Here is a 20397-nt window from a genome sequence, read left to right on the forward strand (position 1 = left end):
ATTACAGAACATATAACAGATATACACAAATTTAGCTTAAAACAATATTCACACAAACCCACTATAATAAATGTCACATTTAGCTTCGCCTTCTTTAAAATATGCCTTGGCAATGTTTCAGAAAAGACGTTAGCAAAGTTCCTTCAGAAATCAAAAAGAAAAAGAAAAAAACTGTATAATGTTTTTTTTTTTTTTTACTCACAATATAATATACAAGTATATACTGGTTACTGTGTATTTAGAATTTAATGCATAAATAAATTTTAAATGTTTAGACTTGTTTAATGCACTGCCTCGTAGCATAAATTAAACAAAATACTTTGCATATTTTGTGTACCCGGCTGATGGGCTTACACAAGCACCCACCCACCATGCTGTCCTTCATAAAAAAAAAAATTATAAAACATGCTCCTGTGGGGATACATTTTAGCCAGTGTATTAATTAAGGATGTTTTATGTTTTCTAAGAATAGCTCAATAATACTGTACATCTCAAAGGTGTTATATGCATCTGCAATAAAAAGGCTCAGTCGGGGTCTTTTGTTTAACCAGACGACACAGGTTTGTTATTATATGTGTGACTGTTGAAGATGTGCTGCTGGAATACTAAGAGCATCTAAATTAGAGAGAGGACTGTATTAGGCGAATTGCATGGACGCTTTCATGCACACAAAAGTAAGCACAGTCTGGCAAAGGGAGACACCGTCAGATCATCCTTCCTTTCAGTGTTTAAAAATACACCCACATTAACTTTTTTCTGAACCGTTAGCTCAGCTCTGGCACGTACATATGGCAGAGCGTGTCTCGCTCAGAGGTGGAATGTTCTTTGCAATTGCTGGAAAGACAAATGAAGGCAATAAAAGAAAAAAGACCATGATTTCTCCCTTTATAAATTGTCCAAATTGTAAAAGACAATGCAAATGTTAAGTTATGTGTGAATTTGTTTGCGTATTTTCAGGCTTCGACACATAAACTACCTAACTGTTATGTTTTGGAGCAGATCACCATTGGAATCCACACAGGAGAGGTGGTCACAGGAGTCATAGGTCAAAGAATGCCCCGTTACTGCCTGTTTGGAAACACAGTCAACCTAACAAGTCGTACAGAGACCACAGGAGAGAAAGGAAAGATAAATGTGTCGGAGTACACATACAGGTGAAAACAAACCTGAATGACATAAATCTGCACTGTAAAAAAATATTTCTCAAAGTTGTAAATGATTGGATTACGTTTTACAAGAAAATGCTATTCCAGATATCCAATGTGTTAAGTGTTTTGTGAAATATACTAAGGGCCAGATTTACTAACAGCTTGTGCCAGTGCAAACCGTCATTTGGCGTTAAAATAGTACCGTCAGGATTTATTAAAGACACACAGTGAAGAATTAGCACTGAAAAGGCATGGACGCAGTTATTTTTGCACCTGACCTTATTGAATATGCACTTGTAGGAGGTTCCTTTTCAGACGCAAAATTTATGGGAGGATAGTATCAAATTGAATCATGCAATGCGATTTACTAATGTTTGCACTCATCAAATTACTGGTATTTGCGCCATTATTTAACACCCAAAAACAGCATGTCTTAAAGCAGGCGGTAAACTGCACTGCTCTTGGTAGATTGCATTGGTCATTATGGAAATGATCTGGCTGTGTCTATGTTGTTTAATGTGCACATTGTCAGTAAATCACCCGGAAAATTTCCCTTCTCATGGGCGCTTTTATGGAATTGCGTTCTAACGCTAAGTTGCCCTGTTTAGTAAATTTGGCACTAAGAATTTATGAGTGCAAATTGTTTCTACACCAATTTTGATTATTTTCACAGTGTTTATATTTTATGAAATAGTCAGAGTGCAATTAATACACTTTTAGAAGGTTATTAAAAAGACTGTAAAAAGTTGTACCATGGAACAGTGCACATTGCAGAAATATATATATATTTTTTTCATGGGTTAAAGCAGGTAAAAATTGCTCTGCACTGTTACAGGGTACTACTTTTTACAGAGTTTTTAATAACCTTCTAAAAGGTATATTAATTGTACACTGAATATTTCATTAAATATAAACACTGTGAAAAAAAAGTCAACTATTAAATTAGCCATAATATTTTTTACTTCTGTATCCCCTGGACAGGATATAAAATCAGAACTTCTAATTAAAATTATGACAACATGACTTTTAATAATAGAATAGAATAGAATAGAATAGAATAGAATAGAATAGAATAGAATAGAATAGAATAGAATAGAATTCAACTGAATTGAATTTGCAAGATTAATTATTATATAAAGCAATATATTATAAACAAAGGTTTTTGTGTGAATTGAATGCTGTTATTGTGTTGTTTGTTTCAGGTGTTTGCAGTCAGTGGAAAACGCTGATCCGCAGTTTCATTTGGAGTACAGGGGACCTGTAACCATGAAAGGAAAAAAAGAACCAATGAAAGTGTGGTTTCTCTCACGCAAGAACTAACAGACGCGCCATAGAGCCGCAGCAGTGCAATTTTTATTGTGTTCTGAGCTAATGTGTGTTCTTTCTGAAATCTATGAATAGGAGCATACTTTGCTTTCTTCATCAAGATCATTTTATTCTTCCCCTCTCAAATTAAGTATGTTCTTAGTGACCCCTGCATTTCAAGTGCCAGTTATCTCTGATTCACAGATAATGACAAAATAGGGGGGAAAGGGTATTACAGCTAAAGGTAAACAGAGCTCTACACATTTAACGTAGAAATATGGAAATGACTGTCCATTTGATATTAATCATACTATTCGAGTGCCAGCTTTTGATTAGATTTAATACAGAAACAGAACATCAGAATAAATCAAACTGAACATGGTACAAATACACTATGCAACGTGCAGAAATGCTCATCAAGTGTTTGTTTTCATCTTGGCTTATTTATAGTAAAGAATGTGACAGTATTTAGATCGCTACCAAGTCCAGAATTTTTTTTCATCACTGAGCAAAACAAGTTGCTTTCGCTTTGTATTAAGTCCTGTATGTCTGAGTGTTGATATTTAATATTAAGAACACTACAACTTAGAAATACCTTTAACATTTGTTGTTGTTGTTATAATTGCACACATTAATTAAGAAATAAACCAGCTGTGTTCAGAATCACAGCACATTTTGTTACTGTACCAATGTATTATATTGGAAACACTCAGTTTAATTAAATTTGCTAGACTGCATTTATTTTTCATGTATCAGAGGATAATGTGCATGCTGTAAATAATAAAAATGCCTGCACATTGAAATCATATTTACAGTCTCACATTGCATCAGAGAAGTTGCCAAACCTGTACATATGAGCTATTTTATGATCACAATTTACAATACATTTACACTAATGTTCTTGTGTAACTGTGAGTAGTTATTGCATCAATGAATAGACTCTAAACAAGTTTCTAAGTGATATTAATTATTTAAAAAGTGGATATATTTCATTGGCGTGAGAGTTTGTATTCATGGAATGTCACAGATAGATCTTTTTATCTGAAACCTATCATGTCACATGCTTTTATGTACACCTCTGTTTGCAGCATATATAAGTCTTGTATTAAAATATTATTTAAAAGATTTGTATAGTCCAATTTGTGTGTTTGTGTTGCAGGATAAAACAAAAAAGCACTGTAATAATAACAGTGCTATTGAGAGTTTTTTCCTTTACAAAATAAAAAATATTCATGAGTATTTCATTAAAAAAATAGCCTTCATGAGTATTTCATTTTAATACCTCTTAACATATTCATAAGTCTGTCTTGCTGCTTCTAATGCATAGTCATATTGTCAAAAAATATATAAGCAAAGTCAAATCTAAAATCATATTGTTTTTAGTAAAGTCAGACACAGACCCTCAGACTCAGTCTCTTTATAGACAGTGTGTTATGAAAAGAAACATTAACAAAAAATATAAATGTCAGGAGTGTACAGACTGATTAAATATACTGAAAGTGTTTATTTTCTGGAAATTGTGAAAATGCTTACTAGGATCATAATTTTGACTGCTTAAATTTAAGCAAAATCTCTACAACAATATGAGCAGACTAATGTATTATCATCACCAGAGACAAAAAAAATCCTTTTTTACAGTCAGACATTAACAAATACTAAAGAAATAAGCCTGCTGCTCACACATGAATGTGAGTCACTCTCCAAATTTGTCTCAAATGTAATATTAGAGCAACTGTCTCCTTCTTGTGGTATGAATATGTAACTACTTTGTTGCTTAGATCTGAAAACTAATACAAAATAAACTTTACTGCAGTTTATAGTTCACCTTGGACTTTGAAGTCACTATAACCCCAATATTTTCAATATTTCCACTTCCCATATTACAGAAATCAACTTTCATTTGTATATTACAGGTTATGTAGTTGATCATTACCTTCTGGACATAAACTGTGCTAGCAGTTACTACTCATCTGTAGTAAAATACAACACCAAGCCAAGTACACTACTAATTATGTAATAAAAAGATTAAAGCATCATAGAAACAGTTTTGAATTAAGCTAAGAGTCAATTGGAAGATAATTGATGCCCTAGTTGATAGAGTTCAAGTTCAAATCACATGACTATTGAATTACAGTAACCAAGCATGACTTCATTCTGATTAATAAACAACCTTTCATGTTTCATAGAATTATGAAGGAAAAAAGCAGTTAATTATACCTACAGTCTATGAACCACAGAGGCTGCAAAATAGCACGACTTGTAAAATCTCATATTATGCAGAAAAATTCAATTGTGCATGTACACTGATGTTGGGGTTAGTAAGATTTATTTCTTTGTTTATTTATTTGAAAGAGGTTAATATTTTTATTTAATAAGAATGCATTAAATCATTCAAAATGAACAAAAATATGTATACTATAATATTATATATGTATAAAGTATATTTCAAATAAATGCTGTTCCCCCCTTTCTGTTAATCAAAGCATCTTGTTTGATGGTTTGCATTATAATATTAAGCAGTACAACTGTTTTTAACATTGATAGTAATAATAATAATAAATGTTTAATTATAAAAGAATGATTTCTGAACGATCATGTGACACTGAAGATAAGCGTAAAGGCCGCTGATAATTCAGCTTTAAATATTTACTATACTTTTAAAATATTAACTGCTTTACTGTATTTTGAGAGAATAAATGCAGCCTTGGAGAACCTAAGTCTTATTAACAATTTTAATCAATTAAGATCATTGTTATTTTGTTAAAATAATTCATTATTTTGCAGACTCTGCAAGGCAAAGATATGACCACAACTATGTGAACTTTTTTAAACCATAAATATCATAGATTAGTTTAGAGTTTTCTTATCTTTGCTTACAATGGGACGATACCAAAGGTCTTCAAAGGTCTTCTTATATTGGCCTGTTGAGAGATTAAGACTGAGGTAATGATGAAATAAACCATTATCAGAGATTATCATATCTCTTTCTATCTCTTTATCTTGTCATGGAGTCTCCAGATTAAACTTCCACACCACATGTTTGTGCTTTGATTTCATATTTGGCAAGTCTTGTAGAATTATTAGTTACAATTTTCATTATCAGAAAATATGCCACAGCTCTTTTCACTCAATACTTGAATCATTGTAAGCAATAACAGTGAATAATTCTCAGTAAGATGGTGAGTCATGTCAAACATGACGAGTTTCGCCTTTCACAGTTCTCAACAGGTTTAATAGATGTCGAAATACGCTTGCTAAAATTCATTGCCTAAATACACCCCTCAGTTCTTGCTACATAAACCACAACTACTGAACAGACACACCCTACACAGTTTAAACAGCAAACAATTCAAACAAAAGCAGGACTTTGTGTGCGAACAAAGCCACTACTGCCATGTGAATATTTGACCATACAATACAAGTGAGCGCTTGTTCTCATGGAATGACTTGAAGCCTCCACTCTTTTGCACAATTAATGAAGATGCAAGGCATGCTGGGATGTGTAATGTATAGCCTGGAGGGAGGGTGAGATTTATACTCAGTGAGCTTTACTCAGCCACATCAGCATGAAGATAATACATAGATAAGACAGCGTGCTGTCTCTCACACAGGTATAAAAGACAGGCACAGGGTAAAGTTAGGTCGCCGTCAGAATCACAGCAGACTGTCTGTCATCATGACCTTCAACGGGACCTGGAAAGTTGACCGCAATGAGAACTATGAGAAGTTCATGGAAGAAATGGGTAAGTGGACACAGACAAATGAAGCATTGCCTGTGAATTGTTGGATCTGAGATCAAACACTGCAAGATTCTTTGAATTTCAGTCAGTCAGTGGTTCAGTCAGTCATTATTTATAAGGTGCACGTGTACTGCATATTTTCAACAGGCATCAACGTGGTTAAAAGGAAACTAGCTTCTCATGACAACCTGAAGATCACCCTGGAACAAACCGGAGACAAGTTCCATGTGAAGGAAGTCAGCACTTTCCGCACACTGGAAATTGACTTTACTCTGGGCGTCAACTTTGAATATTCTCTGGCAGACGGCACTGAGCTCACAGTAAGCACAACGACTTTAGGTGTTTTCACTGTTATATACTCTAAAGGTTCCTTATTTGCAGGAACCTTATGATTCCATAAAGTCCCCTTAACATCCATGGAAACTCTTACTGCACAAAAAAAAAATTTATAGAGGAAAAATGTTCTTTAGATTATATAAACCGTACTTCACACTAAATAAAACATGTTCCTTTAAAAGCTTAAAGGTTCTTTGGTAGACCGAGAGTGTTTTTTCTATGCCATTGCTCCAAAAAGCTCCTTTGGAAAAAAAAAGAAAAGGTAAAAGAAAAAAAAAATCACTGAGGCAGTACTAATATGTACACTTTGGATACTAATATGCAGCTTCGAGGTACTGCTATGCACCTTTTAGGGGTTAATAAGGTACAAACATCTTTTGAAATGGTACTGCCCGAGTGACAGCTTTTGTACCTTTTATTTCTGAAAGTGTAATGATCAAGGGTAAATGTTGAAATGCATGTTGATCAGTGCTGAATGGTAATGCAAACAATAACATGGGATTGTGATGTTATACATTAACTCTTGTGTTAAATGTGTCACATGTCACATGTACTGAATGTTGCAAGCTGGTCATTTGCTTAATTGGTGTGCTTTCCTAATGGGAGTGGAAACTACAAAGTTCACAATTTGAATATTTCAGTGAGAGTAAAGATTATGTAACTTTCATATCACCCTCTATACACGCCTCCTGAAGAAACAAGTTACTGGTGAACTAGACCTATCACTGCTCAGTTCAAAGTGAGTCTGACCATAGACCTTCTGATTGTAGGGATCCTGGGTCATGGAGGGAGATATGCTTAAGGGGACTTTCACACGCAAGGACAACGGAAAGGTGCTAATAACAACCAGGAAGGTTATTGGTGATGAACTTGTACAGGTGAGAGTAGTTGTTAACTGTGAATGAAGACAGAGCCTCAGATCAAAACTTGTCTAACATTTTGAGTTTTTTTATTTGCTTACAGAGCTATACCTATGAGGGAGTCGAGGCCAAGAGGATTTTCAAGAGGAGTTAAACTGACATCAGCATTTCCAAAATTTCAAAATTACAATTCTAAAGGGAAGATATGAAACTTTTACATGTTGTAACCATGGATGTTCAACCTGAAAATAAGGGTTTTAAAAATTGGCACCCCTAAAGTTTACAAAGCATGTAAATCATGTGTCATTTGCACTGTGAGTTTTGATATTTGTGGTAATAAAGCCATTTTTACATCCTTTAGTGAGCAGTTTATATGCATTATTTGTCATGATTTGTGTTGAATTAACTTATTTCAAATAGAAATACACTTAGTCAGCACAGGTAGAGCATGATTGTGGATTTTCTAGAAGGAAAGTACATTTATTTACAGTACAAAGAAACAGATTGCATCAGTGATTGAACATCTGAAGTTTATTAAACAAAGAATAAAAATAACTGCATAGACATCTCCAAAAATATATAGTGGATATAATTTTACATTTTTAATTTATTTTGAATCATGTCAGTATTTTGCATGAAAAAAATTGCAGGAAGGCACTCCACAAACAACCTCTAGGGAGTATGTACAAAGGTCCATTTGCAATCAAATTAAAGTCAATAACACAATCACTATTTTTCTCTTTAAGACTCTGACAATTCTTTGTTTTTATATATATATATATATATATATATATTATATATATATATATATATATATATGTATACTCTGTTACCTGTCTCAATTCAGTAAAAGATCATCAATGAATTTGATATTCAGCATAAAATGGTCATTCCTTGTTCAAGCAAATACTGATTCAAGCCAAAGTGCATACTGCCCTCCTGTGGATGGCTCTTATAAGATACTCGAACATCACAATTTACAGGAAGAGGGTACAAAAGGACAAGTCCCTCCTATGCTGCCCCTTAAATACAAATACATTGTAATTACAAGTACAAAAACAATCCTTTTTTTTCAACTTCTTTGGCAATTCTCTTGCATTACTTCTCAATGGGTCACCAGGACCTGATAAGAAAGAAGACTGATTATATTGCATTGTTTTTAAATACATGTGACCCTACAGACAGTAAGCAGTTTGGAAAATTAATGGATGAATGGATGTTTTTTAAAAAACATAAAGTACCATTCAAAAGGCTGAACACAACTCTTCATTCTTTATTATCTCAAAGCACAATTTAATAAACTATGAATAGTCATTCAGCAGCACAGGTTTAATTTGGTATTATTTGGTGTTATTATTTACTATTATAGTGTTTATTAATATTACGAATAAGCTTAATGATTTTATGTGATTGTAATTTTTATTTGTTGTTTTTTTTTTTATTAGCTTTTTTCATATTATTTCAGTTAGTTGCCAATGCAGCATTTTAAGTTTTTCAACTAATGTTTATATTTTATTTTAGTGATTTTATAATTGATTTTAAATAGGTTTAGCAGCACTATGTAACTTGTTCTGTGTTCAAAATTTGCAATATGTTTATAATGAGCGAGTACATCATGAATTCATCTTACAAACCGCGTTTTGTCTTATCCTGAATCATTACGGTACACTTATAATAAGTGCTTATATTTGGACTATCGTAGCCTGTTCGAGTCGTCACCGCTGTGGAATAACACAAACCTGCTTGAATCGCCATAGACACTAGGTGCCCAAATCGTGTACTTATGCACTATTCTATGATGTTTTGTAGTATAAATAGTGTGAGTAGTGCTTTCATACTGAAAATTCCAAAAAGAAAAAGTGCACTTTAAACACCCGGATGATGCACTTAAATAACCGAGAAAAAAAAAAAAAAAAACGAGGTGTGAAATGTTGGACACTTCATGCACTCAACTGTTGCAGCTTTAATTACGTAACGAAGGGGGAGGGGCTATCAGACTCCGATTATTAATGACAAAATAACCTTATATAATTCATACACTATATGGTTAAGTACATAGTGCATAAGTACATAGTGTATGAGTGCACAGTGTACTGTGCATCATTTGGGACGCAGCTATAAACTTAAAGAAATAGCTCTGGTTGCTGCAGTTCTGTTTATTAACCACTAGAGTGCCAAAAGTTACATAGTGCTGCTTTAACAATGTCAACCCTGCAGCATACTACTTTTTTCTATTTTACTATACATTTATATGGCAGAAATAGTAAGTCAAGTATGTTAGTATGCTGTTTCCAATTCAGTCCCAAATGAAATCACTCAAGGAATTTTATAAAATAGTAGTGCCCATTGTGTTTGTTTATTATTCATAGTTTGCCTTTTTTCCTTAACAAAGGTATGTTTCGGACAAACAAATTCTACCATCAATCCAGCTAAATATGGTAACAAATTCACCTGCCACCACTAGCCCATCTTGTTTCATGTTCTTTATCAAAATAATAGAGCATTGCATGCACCACTGCCTTGTAACAATCTTAGTTTGCTTGGCTCAGCTAAACGTTTGGCTGCCCAAAGCTTGAAAACAGTTTCACTGCTTTATGTTATTTTATGATCTTTCTCAGCACAATTCTCTGGTATGTGTTATTTAGATGAAAAATGGCTGATATCTGCACTGATGTTTGCTGTGTTCGCTCAGCTCTATTCTAATGAAATGTTACACTCTATATGGCACAGCAATAAATACAAAGTAACTAGAAAGCTGTAGAACAATAAAATGACAAATTATCCTTCTCATTTATCAGGGTAGCTTGCATGTTTAAAATATTTGATCAATGAGCCTAGTTGTCAGGCTCAGACAAAAATAAACTAGATTACAGATAAAATGATATTGAGAAACTTTTTGAAAATTTCTGACTGATACCATAGATATAGGTTTTAAACATTGTACTGCAGTAAAATAGAGGATCATTATCACAGCCATTGATATAAATAATTAACTTTACAAAAAGTATTTGTTAACATAAGTTAGTGAGAATCATGAACTAACTATGAACAATTACATTTGATAATTCATACATTCTCTAAATGTACAGTTTATTCTTAGTTTGTGTTATCTAACGCAATATTCAGTAAAAGTGTTTGAAGTCAGTACATTGCTAAAAAAAATATATATTTTTTTTTTGGGGGGATTTGAACCAACAGATAAAACCATATCTGAAGGATTAGTGAGAACTTACCATAACTTTCACAAATATCCATGTTCATCTAGCCCTTTTGAAGTGACAGGGTGCCATTTAGCAGTGGGCTTATTGTTGCTATTGCCTGGAAAGGATAATTTAATTTAGTTAAGCTACTAACTACAGTTAGTAAGTTATTAAATACATACATTACTGTTCAAAAGTTTGAGATCATAAAGATGTAAAAAAATGAACTCTTATTCAGCAAGAACATATTAAATTAAACAAAAGTAAAGACATTTTCAATGTTACAAATGTAACATTAAAATGCACACATTCAAAATGAATGTCTTTTTTATAACCAAAGAATCCTGAAAAAATATATTACAGTTTTTGCAAAAGTATTATGGAGCACAAACATTTTAATAAATGTTTCCTGAGCACCAAATCAGCATATTAGAATGATTTCTGAAGGATCGTGTGACACTAAAGGCTGGAAAAGACTGGAATAATGGCTGCTTGAAATTTAGTTTTATATTTGAAAATTGTAAGCTAAAAAAAGTTGTTTTTTTCATATTAATTACATTTTTTACTGTATTTTTGTCAAATACATTTGTCTTGGTGAGAAAAAAAACTTTTCAAAAACATCTTAATGACCCAAACTTTTGAATGGTAGTGACAATATAATAATGTATCAACGACTGATTGAACAGATCAGCTGAGCTTTAACATACCAGGATCAGGCTTATTTTTGGCACGCTCAGATTGGCTCTCTATGCGGCTTGAGTGTCCTGTGTCTCTCCCGTCCTTGACAGCTCCTCTCGGCTCAGGCATGGAGAGGACCAAGGGCCTCTGGTGGTGATACTTTAGTCTGTAGGTGTCTGTCATACAATTATCCACAGAGAAATAAGTAGTAAGCGTCACTCCAGATCCTGGAGACACTGAAGCAGATGGCTTATCCCAACCACAAGATCTTTCTTCAGGCTCAGTGGACACCTGCTCCCTTCTCTCCTGGTCAGAACCTGATTTTGAACTCACATCTGATGAGCTTGGGCATGTGCCGTTGACTTCCATCCGTCTGTGTACTACGGTGGTGTGCGATGATGGAATGCCACGACCGGAGGCTCTGGAAGCTGTCTGTGATGGCTCCTGTAAAATTCTGGGACGGAAGGGTGGAGTCTTTATCTCGATGGGTCGCTGTGCATGTTTGGAGTAAGTTGGCATCGATGGAGCTATGGCTGATTCTTCCCTTGGCTGCAATGGGTAACTGCGATTAGGCCCCGGTGATTCGTGTGGAGCAACTTCACTGGTGCTGGAACGATAAGCACTGTCTTCCTGTTCTGAAAGAGGGTTTGTGAGTTCATCAGAACTGTTACACTCTGAACAGCTGATCTTGCCCAGGCGGTGCAGTAAGGGGCTTTCTGGGCTGTGGTGCCATCGCATGGAAACTTCCTGTTGCTCTGCTTGAAGTTCACCAGTCAATGGGTCTTTCTCTGCATTGCCCCCTTTCCTGGCACCACAGGATGAGTATCTCAGCTTCCTTCTGTGAAGCATGAACACATGTATTTAGATGTCACCTTATTTCACAGCATTTAACATCTTCATCTCAGCTCATCGAGTTTGTCCATCTGTACCTTAGATTGTAAAGACAAACTAATAAAAAAAATCCTGTTCACCAAAATGGACTGTTATTCACTTGTCCTATAGATTTCTGCTGTAAAGCAGTCAATGACATATAGTTGTCCATGATAAATAAAAGGAAAAATTATTTGCAAATCTAGTTTAAAACAAATGCACTCTTGCATTAATGATGGTTCCCTTTTGTTACATTTTCAATTTAAAAAAGACACAACTTAGCATTACGTCATATCTCTACCAATGAAGTGTCCAAAACAATTTTGCATGCTCAAAAACTAGTGTGACCATCCCATAACAACGAAAAACTTTTCTGAATCATATGAAACGTCTCGGCTACATATGTAACCCTTGTTCCAATAAGGAGGGAACGGAGACATCAAGTCCGTGATCGATGAATTGGGATTTCGCTTAGAGAGATTTCTTGTAAATCAGGGGTGTCAAACTCAATTCCTGGAGGGCCGGAGCCCAGCAGAATTTAGATTCAACCCTTATTAACAACACATGATCCAATTAATCAAGTCCTTCAGGCTAATTTGAATACTACTGGAGGGGTTTGAATTGAGTTTGACACCCCTGTTGTAAACTAAACGAGCCAATGCACATTGGCATGCGATTATTGCATCCAGCTGCCGCTGATCACAGTGTGAGCACAAAAAGGCAGTAGGTGCAACGCATACCAGCTTCTCGCTTCGGAGCTGAGCTACAACGTCGTTCTGCTCCTATCAAACTGCTTTGTGTGTGACAAGTTCAGCGCACTCTAGGGAGTTCTTGTGTTGGCAGACGGCGCTTCAGCGGTGGTCGTTCCTGTGTCAAGTGTGTTGTGCACTTCAGGCTGCACTACCCCCTGTCATGCTACAAACAGCCATTTCCCCTGTCCTCATTTCCATCTTTTTAAAGATGCCGTTTCACCAGTGCATTTCTGGATGCAGTCATTAACTGGCGCTGGGTGAAAGCCACAATCGCTGCCTCATGTGTCTGGGCATTAAACACTCTGAGGTGGAGTTTGCGGATGAGTCATGTTCCCATTGCAGGAAGATGATGATGTAGGATGTGAGTGTCGGGGTTTGTTTCCTGGATGTGTTTGGAGCTCCGTTGCCTCTGCTGCGATCTAGTGCTCGTCCTGGCGGCTGCCAGGCTAGGGCTACTTCCAGGAGTAGCACAGTTGGTTTGAGGGTTACAGCGGTGGCAAACTCCTCAGTTAACCAACCCTCAGGGGATTATCGGTCCTCTAGCGGTTCACAACCAGTTGAGCCGCCAAAGGAACGGATTGGGTTCTCTTCAAAGATCGTATCAGTGGTATCCTTCGGTGCTCCTCCCAATGACCAAATGTCGATCACTGCATTGGAGGTGGAGGGCCTGTCCGACGATGCTTACACGGCCTGTGGAGAAGCCGCCTTACACGCTACGGCATTACTGCAGGTTTATCAGGCCAAGGCACTGAAAGACCTGTATGAGGGTGGTCACGATCCGGAAGTTCTGAAAGAGCTCTGAACCACTACTGACCTCGCGTTCCAAGCTACGAAGGTCACCATGAGTTCTCTGAGTCATGCGATGTCCAGGAGCGTCATCTCTGGCTGTGTCTGGTCGATATGAGGGACGCAGACAAATTTTGGTTCCTTAATGCCGCTGTGTCCCAGACTGGCCTCTTCTGCAACGCGGGTGAGAGCTTGGCCCAGCAGCTTTGGGCTGCACAGAAGCAGACTGAGGCATTTTCGTCACACCTTGCTGCCTCCAAGTGTCCGCCGGCTGCAGCACCCCAGCCAGCTCATCACTGGGGCAGCCCCCTGCATCAGCCCCCACTCCCACGCCGCATCCACAGCTGCCAACGGCAAACAGTGCCATGTTGCTGGGTGTAGGCAGGGCGCCCCATCCATCAAACCTGGCGGTGAGAGGAAGTGCAAGAGGCCCTGGGACAGGCAAACCAGAGAGGGAAGAAGCTGCTCTTTGGGGGATGGTGAAGGAACTTCTCCCTCCCCCGGAGGAGGGCTGGGTGGAGAGTCTGGAAAATCTCGACGAGAGAGCAGTTTTCTCTGTCCCTGGGAGACAACACTCATCCTCCTCCATCACCAGCAGGCAGCAGCGGGCAGTTCGAGAGCGTCAACAAAGGCCCTACTCATGCACCCTCTGCCAACCTGTTTAACCAGGTAAACATTGCACCACACACTCAGACCCCTTTTCGGTCCTTTCACAAGCCGCCCGAGTTGGGTCCCTGCATTCCACCGCACTGCCCCACTCCGGGTACTGCGGTGGTTGCGCTGGTCCCGCTTGCATGGTATCTGGGTGCGACCAATCCGGGTACTGCGGTGGTTGCGCTGGTCCTGCTTGCACGGTATCTGGGTACGACCAATCTTGGACCTGTGTGTCTTGAACCGGGCCCTTCAATGGTTTTCGTTCAAGATGTTGTCGTAGAAACGCATCTTCGGGTGCATCCGTCCCTGAGATTGGTTTGTAGCGATCGACCTAAGGAATGCGTACTTTCATGTGTCGACCATTCTGCGCTGCAGACCATTTCTGTGGTTTGCTTTCGAGGGATGTTCATATTAGGGTTGTGACGGTTTAAAAAAATTTCATAAATCTTCATTTCAGTTTTCCCTCTTTCCCTCACTTTCATTTGCTTAAATAGCTTGTAAAAGCACTGTGCGCATTTTACTTTCACTTTAAGTGGCAATCGGCATCAACTGCTTTAATTAAATTCAAGCAACAACAAAATACAACGTAGAACATAGAACTTTTATTAACAAAACTAATAAAAATACGCCAAGCTATATGCCTAATATAAAAGAACAAATAACTTATACAAAGTTTAAATAGGTACAGTTACAAAATTAAAAATCAGTAAAGAATGAAGAACAAATAATTATGAAATCTAGAACGTTTATTATCAAAACAAATAAGAATGTTTGGAGGCATGGACGGCATAAACCATCATGTAAAATAATAAAGAAGAAAAAAATAGTTTAAATAAAATAAAAATCCAGCAATAACTTTGGAACCAAATAAATGAAAAACGAATATTTAAAAAACTTCCAATATCACTTAGATTAATGGCAGAAGTAAACAGGCTTTTCAAAATCCAAATTATTTTTAAAACGACCCCTTTACATTTTCGTTTTGAAACTCTTCCGCCATCGTCTTGTCTTTTTTACCTCACTCTTCTGTCAGTCAGCTCGACTCACTCTCCTCACTTGATAAATTAAATCTGATCTGTGATGCGTGACTGTCGTTTGTGTGCTGCATTGAGCAGCCGCATTCAGTTTTAATTGTAGTGTCCTCTAACTTAACTAAATGAGTTTTATAATAATTTTTTTTTTTTTTTAAATGGTGCTGCGGTGGGCAAGTGTTGCGGCTTAACACTGGTATCATCACCAACACTGTCTATAGCAGCAAGCCTAGTACATATTAGTACAAGGTCCTGCCCCTTGGGCTGTCCCTGTCTCCCCGTGTCTTCACGAAAGTAGTGGAGCGGGCTCTTGTTCCGCTCAGAGAGCAGGGGATTCGCATCCACAACTATCTTGACGATTGGCTTATACTAGCACAGACTCGGGTTCAGTTGTGCGAGCATAGGGATCTGGTGGATCTCTTTTCACGGTTTGGAGTTGGATTCGGTTGAACAGACAGCACGCCTCACAGAGGAATGTGTGCAGTTGGTGCTGAACTGCTTCAATTCATTCAAGGGCAGGACAGCCCTTGAATGAAACTGTTTAAGAGGCTTTTGGAGCATATGGCAGTGGCAGTTATGCTGCTGGGGCTGCATCATATGAGACCGCTTCAGCACTGGCTCATGGCTGGCTTCACTCACCGGGTCCAAGTTACACTGGGCTGTCACCAAACCTTCACCCCGTGGTCAAACCTAACATTACTCTGGGCCGGATTGCCCCTAGAAAAGGTCTCCAAACATGCTGTGGTTTACACAGATGCCTCCATCACCGGCTGGGGGACAACGTACAACGGGCATGCAGTGTCAGGGGTGTGGACGGGCCCCAAACTGCACTGGCATGTCAACTGCCTAGAGTTGTTAGCAGTGCGCCTTGCCTTGAACCGTCTCAAAGGGTGCTTATGAGGTAAGCACGTGCTGGTCCGAATGGACAACACGGCGACCGTTGCGTACATCAACCAACTAGGTGGTCTACACTCCTGTCACATATCGCAACTCGTCCCCCATCTCCTCCTTTTGAGTCAGAAGGTTCTGAGATCACTTTGTGATATTCACATTCCGGGTCTGCTCAACTGTATGGCTGACACACTGTCATGAGCTATGCTCCCGGGAGAATGCAGACTCCATCACCAGATGGTCCAGCTGATTTGGAGACATTTCAGAGCCGCTCAGGTAGGCCTGTTTGCCTCTCCAGAAACCTCTCACTGCCAGTTTTTCTACTCCCTGACCAAGGGAACACTCAGTACACCCAGTACGGACGCCACAGGGCCTGTGCAAGTATGTGTTTTCCCCAGTGAGCCTTCTCGCACAGATGCTGTGCAAGGTCAGGGAGGAAGAGGAGCTGCTTGTGGCACCGCATTGGCCCATTCGGACCTGGTTCCCGGAACTAATGCTCCTCTCAACAGCCCCTCCTTGGCAGATTCTTCTGAGGAAGAATCTACTGACTCAGAGACGGGGCACCCTGTGGCAAAGCGTCCAGACCTCTGGAAACCTTATGTCTGGTCCCAGGACGGGAGGTGGAGGTTCTTGGTGACCTACCCCAAGAGGTAGTTGACACCATCACTTCGGCGAGAGCACCGTCTACGAGACACGCTCACGCCTTGAAGTGGAACCTGTTCATTGAGTGGTGTTCTTCTTGTCAAGAAGACCCCCGGAGATGCCCGATCAGGGTCGTGCTTTCCTTTTTGCAGCAAGGGTTGGAGCGAAGGCTGTCTCCTTCCACCCTTAAAGTCTATGTCGCTGCAATTGCTGCTAACCATGACCCCGTGAAAGGGAAGTCAGTAGGGAAGCATGTCCTGGTCATCAGGTTCCTTAGGGGGGGCGAGAAGGTTAAATCCTCCCTGACCCCTCTCCATATCCTCTTGGAACCTGTCTCTAGTGCTTAAAACACTAGAGCAGGGCCCATTTGAGCCTTTACAGTCAGTTGTGTTAAAGTTTATTTTAATGAAAACTCTGCTCCTGTTGCATTGGCCTCCATCAAGAGGGTAGGGGACCTGCACGCATATTTGGTCGACAATTTATGCCTACAGTTTGAGCCAGCTGACTCCCAGGTAATCCTGAGGCCCCGGCCCAGCTATGTGCCCACTACTCCCTTCAGGGATCACATGGTGAGCCTGCAAGCGCTGACCCCGGAGGAAGCAGACCCAGCCCTAGCTTTGCTCTGTCCCATCCGAGCCTTGAGATGCTACGTAGACCAGACACAAAGCTTTAGGACCTCAGACCAGCTCTTTGTCTGTTACGGAGGCCAGCAGTAGGGAATGCAGTCTCTAAGCAGAGGATGGCCCACTGGATAAGGATGCCATCACCCTGGCTTATCAGGCACTGGGTGTTCCCTGCCCACTCAGGTTGCGAGCTTACGTTACTAGAAGTGTTGCATCCTCCTGGCCACTGGCTTGTGGCACCTCGCTGACAGATATTTGTAGAGCTGTGGGCTGGGCAACCCCCAATCCGTTCGCTAGATTCTATAGCCTTCGTGCGGAGCCGTAATCCTCCTGTGTTCTCACCTCAAACGAGCAGAGACACTGGGAAGCCCCGGTTTAGTGTCAGCTTGCTAAAACTGCTCTAGAGTGTCCGTAGTGTAGGCCCTGTCGAGCTCCTCCAGCCCCTCAACAGCCAGACATGGTGGAACGTCTGGCACCAGGCCTTCACTCGATGAATCCTTGAGAACCAGTAGAAGGCTGGGTTCCATATGTGAGACCTAAGTGGATCCCATATGTGTAAAGTCCACGGTATAGCCTCAGAGCCCGTGTTTTCCCGGCAGACTCTTGCCATTTGCATAAGGGTTTCAATCATCTCTAATCTTCCATATGCACCTAAATGGATGTTCATATGTGTAAATGCTAACGAAACCTCCTTCAGAAAGGATGGGGCTTCTGCAACGTTTCTGTTCCAAGTGGTACAGGTACGTTTTCCCAGTGTTATCCAATCTCACTATGTAGGTAGTGTTATGACAACAGTGACTGGTCTTGTTGCGAGCTGGTCTTGTTGTTCTAGTTGCGAGCCCCGACCTACACCAAAAAGGGGCAGGACAATGGAAGGGGCAGCACCCTTGGCACTTTTGTAGGGATCCCAATTCATCGGTCACTGACGTGACATTGAGAGTGACTGACTGAAAGGGAACATCTCAGTTATATATGTAACCCTCGTTCCCTGAAGGAGGGAACAGAGACGTCACGTCCTGTCGCCATGGCTGCTGTACCACTACTGAGCAGCCGGGTCACCGGCTCGGCTCCTCAGCAAAAACCTAATATGCGTTGCACCTGCTGCCTTTTTATTCTTACGCTATGATCAGTGGCAGCTAGATGCAATAAACACATGGCAATGTGCATTGGCTTGTTTAGTTTACACCCGAAGTAGATTGGTCTCTCTAAGCGAGATCCCAATTCATCGGTCACCGACGTGACGTCTCTTGTTCCCTCCTTAAGGGAACGAGGGTTACATATGTAACTGAGATGTTTCATATGGTTCAGGAAAGTTTTTCATTGTTATGGGGTGGTCACACTAGTTTTTGAGCATGCAAAATTGTTTTAGACACTTCAGTGGTAAAGATATGACGTAATGCTAAGCTGTATCTTTTTTAAATTCAAAATGTAACAAATTATGATAAATGCAAAATGTAAAAACACAAATCCAACTCTTTACATAATAAAAATTCACAAATCAGAGTTTACCAAAATTAAACTTTGGAACACAACAAAAGACAAACACACAAAACTTTGATTTAGTGGCCAAATCAAAATATTTTTAAAACACATTTAAGCAAAGAAACAGTTTTGTTAAAATATTTAATTTTTATATTAGCTTTTTTTCTTCAATATGATAGGCCAGTTATATCACCTTCACTTTTTTACATTTTGTGCCCCTCAAAAAAATCTATGAATTTTAATTCATAAATTAAAAACATTAGTCCGCATTCAAGAAAATGTAGAAATTGAATTTTTAATGCATTTATGAATAAATTAATAGACATTAGAAAAAAATTATCATCACATAATTGACCTTAATGCATAACTCTCATGTACATTATTATTTGTTTTTACAAACTGAGTTACAAGTTGGAAATCTCCCAAATTTTTTAAACTTGTATTTAACTCTCTCTTTATATATGTATATATATATATATATATATATATATATATATATATATATATATATATATATATATATATATATATATATACAAATTGTGATTTAAATGTCCCCATGGCATGCTGTTGTAAATGTGAATTGTACATTGCAACATATTTGCAGTGTAAAGACAAAGCCTGTAAATACCTTGAACTTGGGCTGCCTTTCATGAGATGCTCTGAGTTCTTTCCCTGAATTTTAACCAAATGTTTACCTGAGGGAATAAATGTGCATTAATTTATTTCATGAGACATCAATCAACAGACAATAAAGCCTAAAAGGTGAATTTTTGCATCTCTGCCATGGGTGTGTAGCGACAGAGGAAAAGAACTGCCAAAATCCTCCTAGCTGGATCGCAGTGGGCACAGACACACTCACTAGGACACATCCTACTCACTTATTTATAAATAGACTGACTATTCATCTCTTTCCTGCCAACCCGCTGAGCTCCATGTGAGGATAAAGCCACAGGATATAACACGTGCTCTAAGTCAAAGATTTGGGCTTCAGTAAGCTTATAGAATACATTTTACAATTGTAATGATGTTTTTGCATTTTTTACTTTTACGATGCTCCTGCATTTCTGTCTTTTACTGAATGTGTGCTGTCCTGCTGGCTTCTGGTGCTTTTCTCTTTACTAAAATGGGGCTTTAAAATTCCATGACTTCTGGGAAACCAAGAAGTACATGTGGATTTGAAGGACTAGGAGCTAAATGCAACACAAACTGCCACACAAGCCTGATCGACCACAGTGCAATTTAAAATGATAAAGAATTTGTTTTTATCTATTTTCTGCCTACATCTTTGTGTTCCAATGCCATATATATATCAGTCTTTAATGGGGCAAAATGTTTTCAATTTTAAGCTCCTTCTGTCTCTTGTGAAGTAGAAGAAGGGGAGAGAGGGATTTTCTCA

General features: G+C 38.7%; 3 protein-coding genes across 5 annotated transcripts in view; 2 read left to right on the plus strand and 1 right to left on the minus strand.

The window, feature by feature from the left end:
• The window catches only part of gucy1b1 (guanylate cyclase 1 soluble subunit beta 1), a 29408-nt gene extending 25830 nt beyond the window's left edge, over nt 1-3578 (plus strand). The window contains exons 12-13 of the mRNA XM_042716277.1: nt 1000-1154; nt 2351-3578. Coding sequence (XP_042572211.1) covers nt 1000-1154; nt 2351-2468 — 273 coding nt within the window. The 3' untranslated portion in view covers nt 2469-3578. The remainder of the gene's footprint in view (nt 1-999; nt 1155-2350) is intronic.
• Nucleotides 3579-5996: 2418 nt separating this feature from the next.
• Nucleotides 5997-7749, plus strand: fabp2 (fatty acid binding protein 2, intestinal). Its single transcript, XM_019107043.2, has 4 exons — nt 5997-6196; nt 6341-6513; nt 7300-7407; nt 7493-7749. Exons 1-4 carry the CDS (start codon nt 6130-6132, stop codon nt 7541-7543), a joined length of 399 nt encoding a protein of 132 aa, XP_018962588.1. The 5' UTR covers nt 5997-6129; the 3' UTR covers nt 7544-7749.
• Nucleotides 7750-7905: 156 nt separating this feature from the next.
• The window catches only part of usp53b (ubiquitin specific peptidase 53b), a 45718-nt gene continuing 33226 nt past the window's right edge, over nt 7906-20397 (minus strand). For all 3 annotated transcript variants that reach the window (XM_042716279.1, XM_042716278.1, XM_042716280.1), the window contains 4 exons: nt 19630-19696; nt 11297-12105; nt 10623-10707; nt 7906-8512 (listed from right to left, as the gene is read on the minus strand). In XM_042716279.1, the coding sequence (XP_042572213.1) occupies nt 10631-10707; nt 11297-12105; nt 19630-19696 (953 nt within the window). In that variant the 3' untranslated portion in view covers nt 7906-8512; nt 10623-10630. The remainder of the gene's footprint in view (nt 8513-10622; nt 10708-11296; nt 12106-19629; nt 19697-20397) is intronic.

Source organism: Cyprinus carpio, chromosome B1, assembly GCF_018340385.1.
Source record: "Cyprinus carpio isolate SPL01 chromosome B1, ASM1834038v1, whole genome shotgun sequence".
Taxonomy (NCBI): domain Eukaryota; kingdom Metazoa; phylum Chordata; class Actinopteri; order Cypriniformes; family Cyprinidae; genus Cyprinus; species Cyprinus carpio.